Source organism: Apteryx mantelli, chromosome 7 (assembly GCF_036417845.1).
Source record: "Apteryx mantelli isolate bAptMan1 chromosome 7, bAptMan1.hap1, whole genome shotgun sequence".
In the NCBI taxonomy this organism is placed as follows: domain Eukaryota; kingdom Metazoa; phylum Chordata; class Aves; order Apterygiformes; family Apterygidae; genus Apteryx; species Apteryx mantelli.
In genome coordinates, this window is record NC_089984.1 from 29,553,637 (window position 1) to 29,571,863 (window position 18,227).

The 18,227-nt window shown below is 41.1% G+C and overlaps 1 protein-coding gene across 6 annotated transcripts in view; it reads right to left on the reverse strand.

Moving 5' to 3' along the window:
• Nucleotides 1-18,227, reverse strand: part of BTRC (beta-transducin repeat containing E3 ubiquitin protein ligase) — a 119,576-nt gene that overhangs the window by 55,100 nt on the left and 46,249 nt on the right. For 4 of the 6 annotated variants that reach the window (XM_067300163.1, XM_067300160.1, XM_067300159.1 and 1 more), the window contains 2 exons: nt 15,855-15,932; nt 2,955-3,044 (listed from right to left, as the gene is read on the reverse strand). In XM_067300163.1, coding sequence (XP_067156264.1) covers nt 2,955-3,044; nt 15,855-15,932 — 168 coding nt within the window. The remainder of the gene's footprint in view (nt 1-2,954; nt 3,045-15,854; nt 15,933-18,227) is intronic. The other 2 variants (XM_067300164.1, XM_067300162.1) reach the window with 1 other exon arrangement.

Sequence of the window (18,227 nt, forward strand, 5' to 3'; positions counted from 1 at the left end):
GTCAAAATATATGCACACTTGAAACAACTGCTAACTGCTCCTTATTTAATTGATTGTACCCAAATGTGTCCAAGTTCTGTACAACTGAGTTTCAGAGGACAAATAAATACCAGAAAAGTGGGGCTAAGAATAACATACAGAGACTCATTAAAACTTGATATTCTGATTTTATTTTTAAATGTCTGAATAAAACTAGATAATCCATAGGCTTGCAAAAGCCACTGAGCACCTGGCTGCAGACAGTAGGCACGACATCAAATAAAAGACTGGGCAGGCAAGGTTTCCTAACAAACATAGGCTTCCCTGAGTGGCCAGAAGACAGCAGCCCTACACCACATTCCGTATTTGAAAATATGTATATATTTATTTTAAGCTTCTTTCTTTTTCCTCTGTTTTAGAAAGAATGCCAGTTATTAGGTGGGTAAGTTACAGCTGAAGGTCTGTACAGAAGCACTCATCCACAAGAAAGCTTGATGGATGGACAGTGGTTTAGTCTGTAGAAAGATATCTCAGTACTGATATGTGTGGCCTCAAGGGAAACTGCATGTCATTCTTTGAACAAACTTGAGAAACATCAAGCACATGATCAGCAAATGGCATTAATATAGTTGTCACAGCGCACAATTTTCTTTCTTGCAAGTAGGTGCAGAATCAGGAATTCTGTTTTCAGAAAAAAACATTCTCTCTTGCAGACTAACTGACACTTCTGACAAGCTGTGATAATGCTGACTGTGATTCCCAGCCAGGGCTCATACTGCTCTGCAGAACCAGGAAAGGTAAACTGTGATTTCCAAAGTAATCCTTTTCATCTTTTTCTGCCAGTTTAAAAAAAAAAAAAAAGAATATCCTACAATACTTTTGGAAGAGTGCTGCAGATAAAGAAAGCCACACTTATCCTTTCCAGTATTCACTCTCTTGACAAAACATTTTAATGTTCAAGGCTGTAAGACACATCAATCACAGAGGATAAAACTCACCATGTGCAGAAGGCTAAGAGAAGGCCTCTGAACTCCTTAAATCCCACTTAAGCCTTTCACCTAGGGTACATTTAACAGTTGTGCCATTTGCCTATGCCATCACTAAGCCATCTGCATCTAGCTAACTGGATTTATAAATGCTTCAACACTTTTGGAATTTGAAAGATATAAGCTTTCTTAGAACCTATTTCACTTTGTTTTTTAGCTGGAAAGGCAAAGGAGAGGAGTACAATGGCAACGCAAGCTAGTACTAGGGGAAATATATCCCCAGAAAAGCCCCCCTCCCTTTTTTTTTAATCTATTGTAGGACAATATACATGAGACAACACTTAAAAACATATACTTTTCCAACTCCACGACCACAGTTCAAATTCATCCTAAATAATATGAAACGAGTCTTGCTGGGCCTGCCTCCACCCCTCCCCCCACCTCTTACACAATTCCACCGAAAACAGGATTTTAGAAGAGTTTTCAATTTGGGATATTACCACTGTAAAGGGATGTTACTTCAACTAAAAGAGGCATCACTGTAATTAGCAGCTGCAGTTCTTGCACATCCTTGCTCCTTAGTAAGATGATCAGGACAAACAAGACGCTACAGAGCAGGTGGGGTTGAATGGGTTTACTGGAGCTCGCTGTGAGCTGCTTCGTGACATGATAACAACACTCTGGGCCCATGTATTTCAGTAAGAGCTGCTCTGGTGACTTCCTTAAGGAGTTTCACCTACTTTGTATCATAAGGGGCCTTAGGAAGCAATGTGCAATACCAGCAGTCGAGCTGGGAATGAAGGTGCTGGGATTAAATATCAGCGCTTTGCCCCAAGATTGGTAGCTTCTCTCCGAAGTGCCTCTCCCTCAGAAGGTAACTTTGCATGCCTAGTGCAGTTTACAGGCACGAGGCCACCTGCAAGCATCACAAAAAAACTTTTATGATGGCCAATTCACTGACAGAAAATAAAAGTGATGGGACATCCAAATTTCACCAGCAAAATCACAGCAAAGATTTAGCCTGGGAAATTATTTTGAAGGTACACAAAAGTGCATCATGAAGGGACAAGGCACATTCAACAACCATTCAAAAGTATGAGAAAAAAGGAACTTCAAGAAGATCCAAAGAACAAATAAACGAAAGAGAGAAGAGGCTTTACAGTGGTCTGGTTGTGGTGACAGAGGAGCAACAAAATGCCAGCTGGTTTCGGTAACAGATGGCCGCATGCACTGAGCTGTCCTGCAGGCCCATTCTGAACTTCCCTCCAGTGGAAATACGAAGCTGATGCAAGGCTAAACGCATCCTTTGCACCAGCCTTTTTACACATATTGCATCATGGTTGGGATGTTTTCCATCCACAACCAACCATGCATGTATCTTATTTTATACTAGTTACACTGAGTTTTAAGAAAAGAGAGTGGTTACTGGCACCTCAACTCTCCCATTCACATTCCTCTTATGGCTTAATATATCCATTTTATTCCCATTCCCACTGCCATATCTCCCTCTTCTGCTTCTCCTAAACACAGCATTCACTTTATTTTAATTAAAAGGCCTTTCTTTACAATTCCTTCTGCACATCCCCTCCAGTAGCTAAGAAAAGGAACCATGATACAAAGAGCTCTCATGCAGTAGTTTTAGAATATATCTGGACATTTATCATTTAAGGTTGCCACAGCTAATTACATGGCAGGAGTAGGTCATCCCATTGGAAAAGCCTATTATTTGCATAGTGAATGAACCTTCAAACCCAACAACTCAGGACTTAAATCAATCATTTCCAAGAGAGGAAAACAGTAGTTTGCCAGCTCTGAAAACTCTACAGTGAAGAATAGAAAAATCTAAAATATTTGCTTTTGCTTTCTGTTGGAATATTTTTCCGATGTGTAACTTCAACAAGAGTTTTTCTTTGCTTAACAGTAACAAAATGCTAAAAAAAAACAAAAAACAAAACCACCACTCAAAACCAAAGCCGTTCAGTTACTTACTTTGGCCACACAATTTTCAGTCTTCATAGCAGTGCTTCCTAGACATACTGTTTCCTGGTTTAAGCACAGTCTGGCACAGCTGTTGTAGGTCTGTAGGAAGATTAAAAAGGTTATGAATAGAAGAACACAAATTTTATTTTGGGCACCCCATTTTTGGCACAAAAACCTGCAACAAGTCTGTGAAGTCATCCTACTCCATTTCTGAACCATTTCCTTTTTCCTAAGGTGTGAAAGTTTTGAACCCACACAAGCTAGTCTATATCCAGAACCTATGCTGAGGGCATGCATTTCCTCTGAGCAGCTATGTGCCTTTTTATACTTCTGAGATACAAAGATTGGAAAGGTTTTTCTCCTCTTTTCCTTTTAAAGAGAAAAAAAATCTGACCTCAGCTATGCAGTATTTTACGGAAGACTCAACAGCTAAATAACTAAAGCACAGAGATTTCTACATGCTGGTTATCAAAGCAGGTGACAAATGCTAATAAAAATCTTGCTTCTTGATCAGGTTAAAATATATAGGGACAGTACAAAGGTTACAATCAGATGTGAACAAATGCATGCCTGACCTCACCTGTTATAGTTCATTCTCCCAACTTTGGGAAGCTCATTCTTTCAAAGTAGAATGTCTTTTCTTTAACGCATGACCACCTGCACTGGGGACCCTCAACCAGGACCGCAAACTTTGGGAGCCTTTGTAAAACCTGTTTCTCACAGCACCTTCCTTTTTTGAGGTCTGTATATAAACAATACCTAGTTAAGCGTGCTTAAAACTATATTTTAGTTCATTTGGCTGTTTAAACTAAGATGCACAAAGAACAAAGAGTTTCTAATGGAGGCTTCCCCCCCCCCCCTTATTTTCAACATCTTGTTAATTACTACTTGATTAAGCTCACATTTTACTAGTAGTAGTAGTAGGATAGTAGCACCTAAGAGCTCCAGTATTGGACTAAAACCCCACCATGCAAGGCCTTAGGTACTGAGAGGAGACAACATTCCCTGCCCCAAAGAACTTGCAATCTGTGTTCTGACCAAGAGACAGATGGACAAGAGAGTACAAGGGGAAAATACCAGCGTGGCAGACAGTAATCTCTGTGCACCAGCTGCTTACCCAGTCCAACTTCTTGGGAACATTGCTATAAAGGACTGGTCTGCGGCTGCTCACAGAAAACTGCTCCCAAGCAAAAGCAGAGCCCAAAAGAAATCACAAAGTTGCTTCATTGAAAGAATAACAAGTGGACCACATAGAAGATGTTGCTACCACAAATAGTTAAGTAATGTGGGGAAAACCTAAGCAACGTGTTGAAAAAGAACGAAATTAAACGTTTGCCACAAAGACATTTCCAAGAAAACTAAAACAAACATACTAACATTCATGATATTTTTAAGATCACCTTAAGTGATGAACACACACAGATTTGTAGTGAAATGCTGGTCTGTTCTCTCCCTGTAATATTCACTGACAATCTTTCAAGATCCTCCTTTCAGGCATGCTTTGGATTTCTGTTTGTTTGACTCTGAATTAATTCAATCCCAAACTTGCAACAGGTTACAAAACTTGCAGGCAACACTGACGTGGTGAGGGCTCCTAAATCTCACTCTGCTCCACAGCTAAGTCATCAGAGCCAGGTCCCCTCCTGCACTGCGCTCTGTGCCAAGCACCAACCAAACACATGATCTCTCCTTTTCCTCCCTCTGCCACAGGCCTGACACTATGTGCGAGGCGCAGCCAGGAGCAACACACCGCCAAGGATGTCAAAAAGGCAAAACATTTCAAACAGATTAAAAGGGGTTTGGGCTAGGCAGTAGAAGATAGGTCCACATACCCAGCGGTCCTAACCCAGTCTGCAGGCTCAGGAGGACGGTAAGCACCAGCGCACGGGAACTGGGTGATCAGAACCAGGGGAAGCACCACTCACTGGTCACCCAGGTTCTTACAATCCTCGTTTAACACTCATTACTGCCCACCATGGAAAACCGGTACACTGGTTCAGGCGGATCTGTACTGGTCTGATACTGTACAGACACTCTTGTGGCAGTTCAGGAATTCACAGCCCTTTCCATCTATTTTTCTTTTCCGACCACTTTTAAACTTCAGCACGAAACAAACAAAAAGGAGCACAAAATCCCTATTTTCTCCACTGCTTTATCACTTTACATTTTACTTCTCACTGAGCTCTCTAACCAGAAAAGAACCAGTGACAGACAGGAATGCAGAATATCCTGGCTCCAGCAGATCTCCTTACAAGACACAACACTGATATCTGCTGCAACTAGCAGCCAGCTAGCAATTTCTGACTCTGGATCCAGAAGGAGAAACTGAAAAATTCAAACACATGAATCCTTTCAAAGCGCCGTGCAGACGAACAGAGTGCATCTTTCAGCAGGGGAGGTTTTGATTCAACCCGGGATTAGCCCACAAGCAAACAGAAGTCTGATGGACTCAACTTAGCCTCTTGCAAATATTTGCCAACACCATAAAACCATCACTCTGGTATGCATAGCACTTTCTCCTCAGAAGAGAGATCGGAATAGCATAAACTACTATAAATTGTGGCTTAGATGTAGTGGCTCAACTGGTGGACAGAAAGTTGACACCATTTGCTTTGCACTAATGTTCAGACAATACCACGTGTTATTTTATAAGCATCACATCAGTCAAATCCAACCTAGATTCTGAAGGTGAAAAACCATGAATAGTTGATAAGATTTTTTTATTCACTATTTACGTTTGTGTATATTTAACCCATCTGTTTTATCATAAATCTGTGATCTTTCATTTGCAATTTCATTCCTAAAATTCCAGTACCAGTATTTCTATACAACTTACCTACTACACATTGTATGTTTGAAGACAGGCCCTGACTCACAGAAAGCTAATATTAACTCCACTTTTTGTAGGGAAAGCTCAGCCACAAAAACTTATACTGAGGGGAACTTATACACATGAAACCTGTGGCACAGCCATGAACCAGACTCAAGCTTTTTCCTTCCTAATACAGGTACGCACAAACAAAACAGCTTTTTAAAAAACAGGTTTACAACAGACTTCCTCTCACATTAGCAAATGGGAAAGAGCTGAGAGTCCAAGTACAAAATACAAAGTAATAAATGCTAATCTAAAAAAACTAAAACTTTCTGAGAAGGAAGGAAACTCATTACACTCCTATACGAAAGGTGTGTGCATGTCAAAATACAGCTACAAATAACTATTCCAATGTACTGCTTAACTTTTATTATTTTCATTCACACAGAAGACAGCACATTTTAGTATGAACAGCAGTAACTGTATTTTCAGCATAACAAAACAATTTGTTCATCGAATCCCACAACGCAAGAACTAGAGACACTTGACGAAACTAGTTGAGGATAAGTTTAAAACAGAAGAAAGAAACCCCTTCTTCACACAGACAGCAGTGAACTTCTGGAGCTTGCTGCCACAGGATGGTACGGAGGGAAACAACATCAGCAAGCAGCAAAAGGGATTAAACAAACTCACAGACTGCAGGCCCATGGAGTGGTTGGCAGGGATATCCCCTTGACATCCTAGTACAGCAGCTGTGAAGGCTGCAGGAGAAGGAGGGGAATGGACCACAGAAAGTAGCCAGACTGGTTTGCTCTCCCTAGACAGCATCTTCTACCGACACTGCCATGGACAGCGCGCTGGCTGCGCGGACCATGGGTCTGACCACCTTGGGCGTTCCTGTGTTCTTAGTGACTCTCCGCCCTTGGATAACATTACAACAATACTTAAATCTCTCCTTCCCAGCATTTTCACACACAGAATGGGGACAAGAACATACTTCTATTGTGAGGATTAACTTTCGTACAGTAATTTTACTACGTACAGATCTATGCAACTCCTAAACTACCAGACAACCATTTAGTCCTTCAGTAGCTCTTTGTTTCTCAAAAAAGTCATGGGAAAAAAAATTAAAACGAGTATGTATAATGGAAACAACCCACGAGGATATAGATTTGAGAACAAACCATACCAACAGTGATCAGCAGTTCAATGTCCATTACCGCATTTGTAAAGTTACAAAGTTCTTCTGTTCTTATTTGCACATTCTCACTGAAGAACGCGCCATGAATAAAATGATAAATGCCACAGAAGATGTATGTGGATGTTCTACAAAATGTTCAAAAAGGTCTCGAGCAAAAACTTGGAACAAAATCTAGTTCTCCTTAAAGTCCAGGGGTAAAAAGAGGTAATGTCACTGTACTTAGTAGGCTTCAATGGAAATGTATTGATAATGATGCAAAGACACTGCAGCCGGCTCATGAAGTCACAAGTCATGAGAAGGCAGGAGAATATATTGTGAAAGTATTACTATACGGTTGCCCTGTTCCAAAGTTTCTCCATAGGCAGCACTTGCCGGCTACTCTCATACACAAGATGCTGGCATAGATGGACATTTGGTTTCATGTGGTACTCTCATAGTTGTGTTCACACACTAACAGTTACTAGTGAGTAGACCTGAATGAAAGAAAAATGAATGTTGTATCATCAAGCAGTAATTCAGAGCCCTACATTTTAGGTAAAACATTTGATGATGTCTCATGTTACCCTGCAGCGTCGAAGTATCTCCTTTCATTGGTTTAGATGCCCGTGGAATCACTGACTAGTCTGGAAGAAAAACACGAAAAATCAAAACCAGAATCCAAGTCTCAGAAAAGCAAATCTCTCTCTTCACCTTTAAAGCTCAACCATTTTAAGAATCTCATCTAGTTTGCACTGAAACTGTTCAAGTTTTTCCTCACCTTTCATCAAGATAAGAGGTTTCTTCGCCATGGGAAAGCACTCTGAAACGGTAGCCTGGTTCAACGCCACAGGCAGATAGCTTTGCGTTGGAGTGCTTTAATATGTTTTTATATTGCATATAAAGCATGCAAACATAAACCAGTTTGTTGAAAACTACCCTCTTTGTGGAAGCTGGCTGTAATTCTGAACAAGTTTTCAATTTTCGCACTGCTGCTAGGGTAAAACATTTTAAAGAGTTTAATTTTTACAGTGGCTCAATGACACAAGATTATCTAACAAAGTAATGGTTAATCAATAGAGGGTTTAGTTGTCAGGTGAAACATATAACACACTAAAAGGGATTGATTGCAAGGCTCCTCCTTATTTACTAGGAGGTATATATTTAAAATGACACAAACTTGTTACCAAGCTGCATTCCTTTAACCTTGCAAAAGCCGTTTGAGAACGGCGTTAAGCAGCCCTATAGCAAAACAAGCTCTAATGAAAAAAAAAAAAATCTACAAATATATGGCAGCACCAAATCATGTCAGAAGCAGGGGAACCACAAAGCTGTATTCATTCGCAGCCGAAGGCTTAAAATGCCACAGAGACACTAGACTATAGTTCACTAAAGATAGAGCTATATCTGATCTCATTCCGTAAGTGTCTTTGGTTACATTTTTCTAATGCTTCTCTGACTTGGTCTGATAGACCGACTTTTTTTTTCTTTTTTTTTTTTTTAATAAAGGATAATCCTGCTCTTTGACACAAACATTTCTACTCATGCCAGCGTAGCTTTGGATGAACACAGAATGCCAACCTGAAGTCTTGAACGCAAAGCAAAACGGTCTTTGTGCAGCTTTTTTGCCAAAAGAAATCCATTTCTTTGGCCATTTATCCAGAGAATCCCCAGTCCCTGAACAAAACTCCACTTTTTAATAGAAGCTGCAACCCAGGAGTTCAATAAGATTCCGCCCCCCCCCATAGTTAATAATTACATGATTTATCAGAGAAAGATAACACTAATAAAAACACGGCAAAAAGACACAACCCATACCCTCCCTTCAAGTCATTTTCAGGGAAAAGATTATTAAACTGTTCTTTTTGAACAAGGGTTTTTGTAGCTAAGCACAAATTGCCAAACGGTTAGAAAAAAGTTATTAGACTCAGAAGAATTCAGCAGAAGTGGGAAGTTATATAAACAAATCACTCTAGCAGGTTTGGAAAGATCGCTTTCATCTTACTTAGAGTCTTAGGAGACTTGCATTAATTACCCTTTAAAGGTCTTTCACATGGACTATTTAAAATAAATGCAATTTATTTATTTATTTCAAATGAGGTGCTTCTGAAAGAATTAAGTAATCTCAACAAATTTAAAAACGTTTTTATAAACAGGTAATTAAAAAGAAGACTAGAATTAAGTCAAGCTGTAAGACATTATCTGTGATTTGCTCTGAGTATTTTCTTAAGACTAAATTTTTGCTATCCATAGCCCAGTCTTGGGAAGGGTAGTCTCCACGGAAAGTCATAAGACAAAATAAAGACTAGCCAAACAAAAAACTGGATCATTTACAGGATTTTCCCTAAAGCACAGTTTGTCATATTGCAATTACACCTTGCCTACTGTGAAAGCCAGAGTCCTTAATATTGCCACTAGAGGGAAGAAGCGTCTCAACACATGGCAATGGTAGTTGGGGAGTGGGTTTTCTTGAGCAATTACCATAACAAAGCTCCCTTGGCTGTGTGTACCTTCTAATTACTCAGTACAATTAAAATGACTTACCTAAAACAAACAGCAAAAAAAGGCCCTTAAAACAAAAAAACCTCAAGACAATACAAACAAAAAACCTTATTCCAATCTGCCTGTTATCTGAAATTACATTAAAGCTCAAGATCTTTTTTTCCTCATCCATCAATGCAAGGGAAAAAGAGTATGTCACAGTGCCCGAACACCACAGGGCTGTTCAGTGAAGTAAAAGCATTAAAACAAACAAAAACAAAGAGCAAGGAGAACTGGATCTCTTGTTAAGAAAAAAAAAAAAAGAAAAGAAAAAGAAAAAGGAAATGTCGTGGTATTTAGCCATCTGGTAGCTGCTTGAAAACAAATTGTCCTCAAAAGAGCAGAAATACAGTATGTCTTCTCTCAGTTCACTGGCTTATGAATCAGACATTTTTTTTTTTCCAAATACAGACACACTAATGCTAGACTTTTGTGCTGCTGCTGCTTTCACTTCCCTCTTGTCCCACTGTGCAAAGATAACCATGCCCGTCCCAAACGGATCAGGTTAGTCCAACTTGGACGCATTATTTGCTGAATCTACATCTTGTTGGGACCATTGTTCAAAATCCCTCTGGATTTTTTTTTCCCTTCTCCCTGACAGCTACTTGCTGATTTAAAAACCCTTAAATCTTTCATTTTATAAGGCTCGTCATTAAGGGAAGATGGCAGCCAAGTGATTTTTCTTTCCATTGACAATTTGTGACATTTCTCCAGCAGCGCACAAGGTGTTGAAAACCTGGCAGCTGTTACCTCCCGGGATGAAGCTCCTTTTTTATCCTCCCTTGACAGTTTAACTCAATGGGTCAGCACCTTTAAAGACTGCAAAGTATCACTGAAGTGGATGGAGGCTTGAATTACTGCTCCCTCCCTAATCAATGTAAACCCTCACTGCAGGTGAAACTCTTCATCTATAGAGGTGCATGGGGGAGGAAAATGTAATGCCCTGAGCCAGATGGTTTTCATCTTGTTTTTTAAAGAAGAAAGGAACAAGCTAACAAGAGGACAGCTACTTTGTTAGCTTCTTGGCCTCTCTCATGGCTTTGGATCCCCAGGGTTCCAGCCACACAAGAGAAAGAATACAGAAAAACATAAACACTTAAAGAAATATAACTAGGGGGCTGGCAACACGCTGCTTTCAAAGAGTTGAGAGCCCTGCTCAGCACTTTATTTATCACTGCCCACGTTCTTCGGATGGTAAGTGGACATGGACACAAAGGGCAGGGGGGAGTAGACAACACTTGCAATTTACTCAATTACGGAGGAATGCAGAAATGCAGTGGGGTGACAGATTCCTATTAGTACCAATGCTGAAAGAACCCCGTGGCCTTTCCGCCACAAGGCAGCGTTCCCATTGTAACTTAAGACTTTGGCACAGCCCAGGTTCGCTCGTTTTTCTAACATGCATTAAGTGGTATGGAGAAATGGAAGTGATTTATTTTTTTGCTTGAGAATACAGAAAACTTTTTTTTTTTTTAAAGACAGAAAGAACAAACCTAAATGCATGACTCGGATGTATTTCTATCAGTTTCAGGAGACTTTTCAACCAGCCACTCTTTACTAGCAAATATTTATAGCATACAAGATGAGGTAAAGAGGGGAACTTTACAGAAAAGGTATTTCTGGTCTCAGCTGGCTCTCCAAGAGGAGGAAAATTTTAACTACAAAATCCCTTCCCCAGAGCAAGGGAGGGAGCTGCAGGACCCTTACAACCTCCCCACTCTGTAACCTTCCCCGTCAGTTGAAAAGAGGGAATTATCTCTGCACAGCAGAAGGGGCTTTTGGAGAGCTTTAGATTATACCTGGAGCAGAGGCGTCCTAAGAAGCAGGTGAAGCCACCGACAAGAAGTGAACAGTGATTGCTACTACTTTTTGTCGTTCCTTTGCTCTGCCTTCTTTAACTGCTTTCTGCTTCTGAGGGTTTGCTTGTATATTGACTTCAAACTCTTAAGAGCAGACTGTGCCTGTTTTAACTTTGAAATAGCGCCTAGAGCATGTTTTAGGTGCTACATGTAATTTTACAAAATGATCTAAAATCCCTAAGACTGAATGCAGGCAATATTCTGTGCCAAAATGCTAACAGGGAAAATTCTTGAAAATGCAAAGGGGCCTGTTCAAATGGGGTAACAGACAGAGATTTTTTCCCCTGGACTTCCATCTGGAAGCTCTGCAGAACGACAGCAGAGCCCAAAGTGCGGTTTGCAGGAGGTACGTTACGGCAATCTCGCTGCTGCCAGCAGCTCCCCACAAGGCACCTTTGACAGCGCTTCCCCCCGCACAGCTTTGCCCACAGAAGAAACCACGGCAGCAAAAGGCACTTCATTCTTACTCCGCCGAAGAGAAGGCAGGGAAGGTTTCTAAACAACCTGCATTGTGCCCATCTTCTTGAAAAACCAGCGGGGTAATCAAGTTCAGGGCAGCCCCGGACAGCTGCCCTGTGACCTATTCATGTTGACCCCCCCTATTCATCACTTTCCTGAGGACTATGAGGGCAAGCTCCCGGGGAGTGACCACCACAATAGACAGATACGAGCCAACAATAATACGGTTCCTGCAAAAAAACCAGATGGCACTGCAATAAATTTACAAATCTGCATTCATGGCTCTGTTTAAAACACCCAGAAGCTAAAAGGCTGGAGGGGCCCCCAGAGAGCTTCCCCTTCGCAGTTTCTAAAGGCCGTCTCTCTCCCCAAGACTATTGAGCTCATGTTCTTCATAAATGAAGAATGGAGATGTAGCCCTTAAAATAACAAATGCCTGACCTAATCAATCTAGCGTTTGGGTCTAACACTAAATGATAGGCACTGAAAACTAATTATGTTTTTTGGCAAGGAAGTTGAATTAAAATGGAAACACACAGGTTAAAAAGGCACTGAAGCATTTGCGAGTCCCTTTGAAAGGGCGGCACACACACACACACGCTCACACACAGGATTTGAAACAGGAACCTGATTCAATAACTCATGCATTTATTTTTAAAATGAATCAGATTAGTCCCATGTGTGACCTGCCGGTCCATCTGTATGAGCTGGACTTAATGGGCACTCTTCTCACGCTTACTTCAGTTTGAAGTATGAGAGAGATAAATTTAGTTTAATTTTCAACAGATCAAGCTATCCATTTTCCAAATGGACCATCTGGATCAGCCTATTAAAATTAATTTATAACTTTGCAGTGTGAAAATTCGTTTGTTAGCTTAAATAAAGTTGCCAAAAACTTTTGCCACTTGTTATTGTTTTTTTCTGAAGTCTGTTTTCATACTATGATTTTCAGTTTACCCCCTCAAAATTTAATTTTGTCAGATCAAGCAGTCAGCAAGAACTGAATATTTGCATCTTTACTTCAAAATCTGTCACAGCTTAGATCTTTTTACTGTTCCAGCTAACAGCATCAAGCTCATTATCTTTTTTGTTTCTTTTCCTAGTGCTAATATCCATGTCTTCTGCTTTGCTGTCCCTCATGCATCTAAGAGTGGCCATACCTCCCACTTCAGCATGCCAGGAACACAGCTCCACTTGTTGAGACTTCTGAAGATGCCCGTCTACAAAAGCCATTTCAACCAATAGAAAAGTTACATTTCTCCTAGTAAGAGGTCCATAGTACTAAGCAATGGGGGTCTTCAGCCTACTTGCAGCTTTGGAAGCTGAAGTAACCACTACACCTTCTCATCACCTACACCTTCTGGTATGTCTGCGCCACAAACCTACCTGAGGCAACATTTATGGCAAAGGCTGTATGCATACCAGCACGGCAAACAAGGCAAGACAAGGTAATGCACCTTACTTAAACTTCTCAGCTGAACAGATCAAGACACCATGCTTCCCCTGAAGTGGTCTGATGCATCTCATCCATTTCCTAAAACTAAACCATGAGAAAAGGACTGAATCTGATGACATTCCCACTAGAAAGACTAGTTAGGTAAACAGACTTCCCCCCCTCTCCACACACACACACACATAGTCCATTCTTCCGTGCTGGTAGGTATGTCCGTGTTTCCCAATAATGAAATTTTAACAGCAGCATCTCAAGGTAGGGACAGAAAATATGAAACTATACACTCAATATTTACCACGTTAGCATCTTTCCACTAAGGTACCGGTACTGAATTCAGCGCTTTTCGTGTATTGCTGCTTTGACAGCATTTGCAGATCAAATCATTTTGGTTTTCCAAAGTATGGAGAGGTATAAGGCAGGGTAGCCACTTTGCATATCTTCCTGTAGGAGATGCAGATCTTTCCAATAAGTATCACTCTACTCATTCATTAGGCCAGAAGAAAGCACACGGCTGCATGTGTCTGAATCCTGCACCTAGAGTTGGAAAACTCTGACTGACTACTTCTTGCCAATCGCTAACAGAGAAGAAAAGGAATTCATCCGAGCTTCCAAAATGATCTGACAGCTGTTATTTATGCATACATAAAGAACCAAAATTCCTTCTGCCACAGACACAAAATCTTGGGTAACCACCTCCTAAGAGCTAGACATGAGGGTGCTGCTTTAAGACTCCAGCTTGAACTTGTCCACAAACACTGTTCTCAACACAAAAGGTGCCACACAACAATCACAAGACCCAAGGATTGTGTTCTGCATCTGTCGCTACAAAGACTGGGCACAGACAAAGATGCAGACTGTGATACAACATCTTAACAATATCCTGAAACACAGCTAATCATTGTTGCTGTAAATAACATCCATATGAATTATTTCCAATAGGAAATATTTGGACAGGGCAGTTGTTAAGGTGTATTCTTGATACCAAGGCACCTTGGTTACGGTGAATTGCAGGCCCACGGGACAGGCAGCTTTGCATGGACACTAAGAATACTTTTGGAGATTGACAGATAATGGAAGGAAACCCAGCTCAAGAAACCACATCTTCTTGATCTGTATAATACTGCTCATATGAATATTTGTCGCCTCCTTAATCAACAATCATGAGGAAGGATTCAGTGGGATGAGAAAGCACACAAGACAGGTAACCAGTGCTCCTTTTGACTTAACATCTCTCACTGTGGACCTTTTCTTGGAGAAGAGACATATGCCTTTTATTTTTGAACCTTAAGCATACTAGTCTACCAAATGACTTCTTCATCAGTAAGGTAATGCTAAGATTAAAAAAAAAAGTTTTCTGGTGTGTTGGACTCCTAGACACTTGATAGCTTTGTCCCTTTTTGCTGGCTTTCACATTTGTTGCTGGATGTCAAAAACATTTTAAGTTTGGTGTAAGGCATTTAATCAGCTCTACAAGGTAATCTTTCTCAACAATATCCGATATCTTGCTCATTATCCAAGTATATTGCCTCTTGTCAAAAAGACTTCCATGGACCTGTGTCTTAGCCACATCTAGACCTTCACATGACACCTATTCCCACAGAATCCAACACTCCGAACACAGTACATTATAAAGCAAGTTAGCCATGAGAACAAACAGGCTATATCAAAAAGATATTCTATCGTGGTTCTGACTCTCAGCTTTGCTTAGAAATAGCAGCAGTGGGGCACTGTATTACCCCCCTACTCCTCTGCCTGAGGCTGTCTCTCCTGTAGATGAGGTCCAGCTCCTCAGTTGCTTCAGTCTGTGGCCTGGGTGTTCACTTAAATCACCTTCATCAATGGCTTTACTCTGATACACCAGGCAGCAAACTTGGGCAGCTGAGGCATGGCCACATATTTGCTTCTGCTGCCTGAAGACTGCAGTGGGGAGAAAGAAGGGCAAGCTGCTACATGAAGCACCATCTGAAATCACTAGATCCTACCTAAATCCACCAGAAATCACAAGCCAATTCCCTCTGTCAACCATGGGGATTATAAAAGTGATTCTTCTGATGAACGACTTAGAAATTTGCTTTACTATATAAGAAGGACAAAGAGATATGTTTATCTGCCCACCCTTTCTCCTTTCTACCCAGTAGTAATTTATATGAATTTAGAAGAAAAATTGGTTATTTTTCAGGTTATTAACCTGGACATCATCTCTAAGAAAATTTACCTTCAACAGTAATAAAAAGCTTAATTGTTGTAGAACCCTTTGAGATTCTTGAAAGCACGATCTGAAGCAAGGCAAAATATTTGACAAAGAGGACAGAAACAATTACAGAAAAAAAGGCTGAAGAGGTCTTGATGAACAGCAAACAGGGAAAGGTAAAACTAGAAAGTCACAGGTGACAGCACCACACAGAACAGCCTAGGTTTCCTTAGAAAGAGTCATCAGACTGCACCCTTGTGAAATCTCAGCCCATGTGTCTGATTTCCCCAGGTACAATGCAACTTGCTCAGACTTCAAAGTCCATGAGCACAAATCAGACTTCAGCTTCCAAAAGCATTTTAGGATTCAGGTAGCTTAGAAAGTTTTATTGCATTTTTAAAGAGACTGATCACATACCTGTCTAAGTGAATTCTTCTCGGGAATGATCTTCCTAGGGGGCTCGTCATTATTACAGTCTTCTCTCTCAGAAGAATTCTGTGAAAGAAAGTAAGCTTTAATTCAGTTCTTTTCCCTAATATTACTCTGTGAGAAGAAAAGAAAAAGAATATTTGTAGCTACAGAGGCTATATTATTTTACACGTACACATACTGGAGGCTAACTTGTACTTCTAAGCCAAATGGCTTGTTATGGCAGAGAAATAATTTCTCCTCCTCAACACAACAATGCACCACTGTGCAGATAACTATTACAGAAGCCTGGGCTTTGGGGATTTATACTGAAACTACTAGTAATGGCCTCTTTGGAAAGGTGAACTGATGGTCTGATGAGTATGGCAACACCAAGGCTTCTGAACTCCCCAGAATAACTACTCAAAACAGTGGAACCTGTTGAAAACTAAAGACACTTAATGGGTGCACTTGTCCTCTATGCCTCTATGCTTTAATTTGCCTAACTTACTAATTGCACAGAGTCTGCTGGGCTGTCAGAAATCACTCAGAAATTTCATTTAGCTAAATGCTGGTGAATGAGGTGGTCAGGAGGCAGGGATTGGAGGTGTTTTTTGTTTATTTGTTTGCTTTTTGTTTAATCTGTTTAGGGAGGTTTGATACCATGGCTATGTCTTTGATTCCTGTCCCGTGACTCTACATACATACACAATTCCTTGACCTTTCCAGAAAAACACATTGATGCGAAACTTAAGCTACCACCTCCAGAAAGAGAGTATCAGAAATACATGGGAACGGGGACAGGAAAGAAGAACTGTGAAGGCCTTTCCAGGATGAATACAGAAGGGCAACCAGGAGACTTTTGTCCTGTTAACTTCATGTTCAAAACCAGTTATTACTTGCTTTAGAATAAAGATAGGTTATAGCTTATTCTCAGTACACGCACAATCTTTAGCAAACTTTTAGCTAAAAACTGCTGGGTACAGGGGGGAAATCCTGTCCCGGCTGACGCAGTGAGCGGTTCTGGAGCACAGTTCCTTAGCACAGGATCAGCTTCTGTGTCGATGGAGTAACGACAGGCAGCTTTGGGGGAATCCCACGAACACATCTAAAATCAGTTTGATCACCATAGTATTCATAGCCTGAGGCCACATTCCCACACTTTCAGTAGTGAGTAACTAAACAGGTTTTAAAGAGAGACAGAAAAACTGCTTAGGGAGAGCTCTGCCAGTAAAAGTGTGGTCTTCCAGTTACTTGCAGGCAAGCTCAGGAGTAGCATGTCAAGGCGCAAGTTTGCAGCCTGTACTTTTCCCCCCTCCTCCTCCAAATAACCTCCTCTTCCGCAGAGTGCTGCTCTGCCCAGTTTCTCTCAGAGCCAGCTTCCAGCCCCACACTTCAGGAAAGGGAAGGGGCATCTGTTGGCAAAGGAGGAGCGGAGCCCCATGGACAGCATGGCAAAGCAGGGCTCGCAGCAGGCAAGCAGGCTGCGGGAAGCCCGCAGCAGAGCACTGGGCTCGCGCGCCCGTGGCAGCGCTGTGTGACCGGGCATGGTCGGGGTAGCTCACACGTTTGCAGTTCTCTTGAAGGGGAGGAAAAGGTGCAGCCTGGAGGTAGGGCAGGGGCATAGGCTGTTTGCTGAAAAACAGCAAATAAGGAGGGGGGAAAAAAAGCCACCCAGGATGTCATAAATTGGTCCCGAGGATTCTGTGTAAATCAAGGCTTGCAGACCAACTAGCATTTTTTTTTTTTAAACAAGATATAGAACTCACAGGGCACCATGACATCTGGGATGCTGTAACCAGGGTTTTATAATGGAAATCAATCCTAAACAGGCCTGATAAATCGCTGTAAGAGGCAAGCTTTTAAAAGTTTTCATATGAGGCCTCAGCCAAGGACCAAGTTATTACATTAAATCTGGCTCAGAAAGGCCTGTGATCGTAAAATCACACAAGCTAGAACCACATATCTGCAAAAAGGAAGGTCAAACATAAAAGCTGCTCTTTTCTTCACGTGAAATACAGTTTAGTAAGTGGTTAATTCAAGTAAGGCTTTCAATTTTGTGCTTTGGAGGAAAAAGATCAAGTGCAAGAGGCATAAGAATTTGAGGTGAATACTATACATTCCAGGAAATACATTTTGTTGTTGTGGAGGGGCGGGGGCTTTTTTAATATTTCTGGATGCATTTTCAACATTCATTCCCTTCCCTACAGCAACGGCCAAAACAATTCCCCCTTCCAAATAATCTTTTCCATAACAGCGAAATCTTGTGTTTTACTGGCCTTGCAAAGCCTTTAAGGATTCTCCCTCCAAAAACGTCAAAAGCAGGAAAATCAGTGCTGATGGCAAACTGTCAGCCCTTATTTTGAAATTCCTGGTTACTGC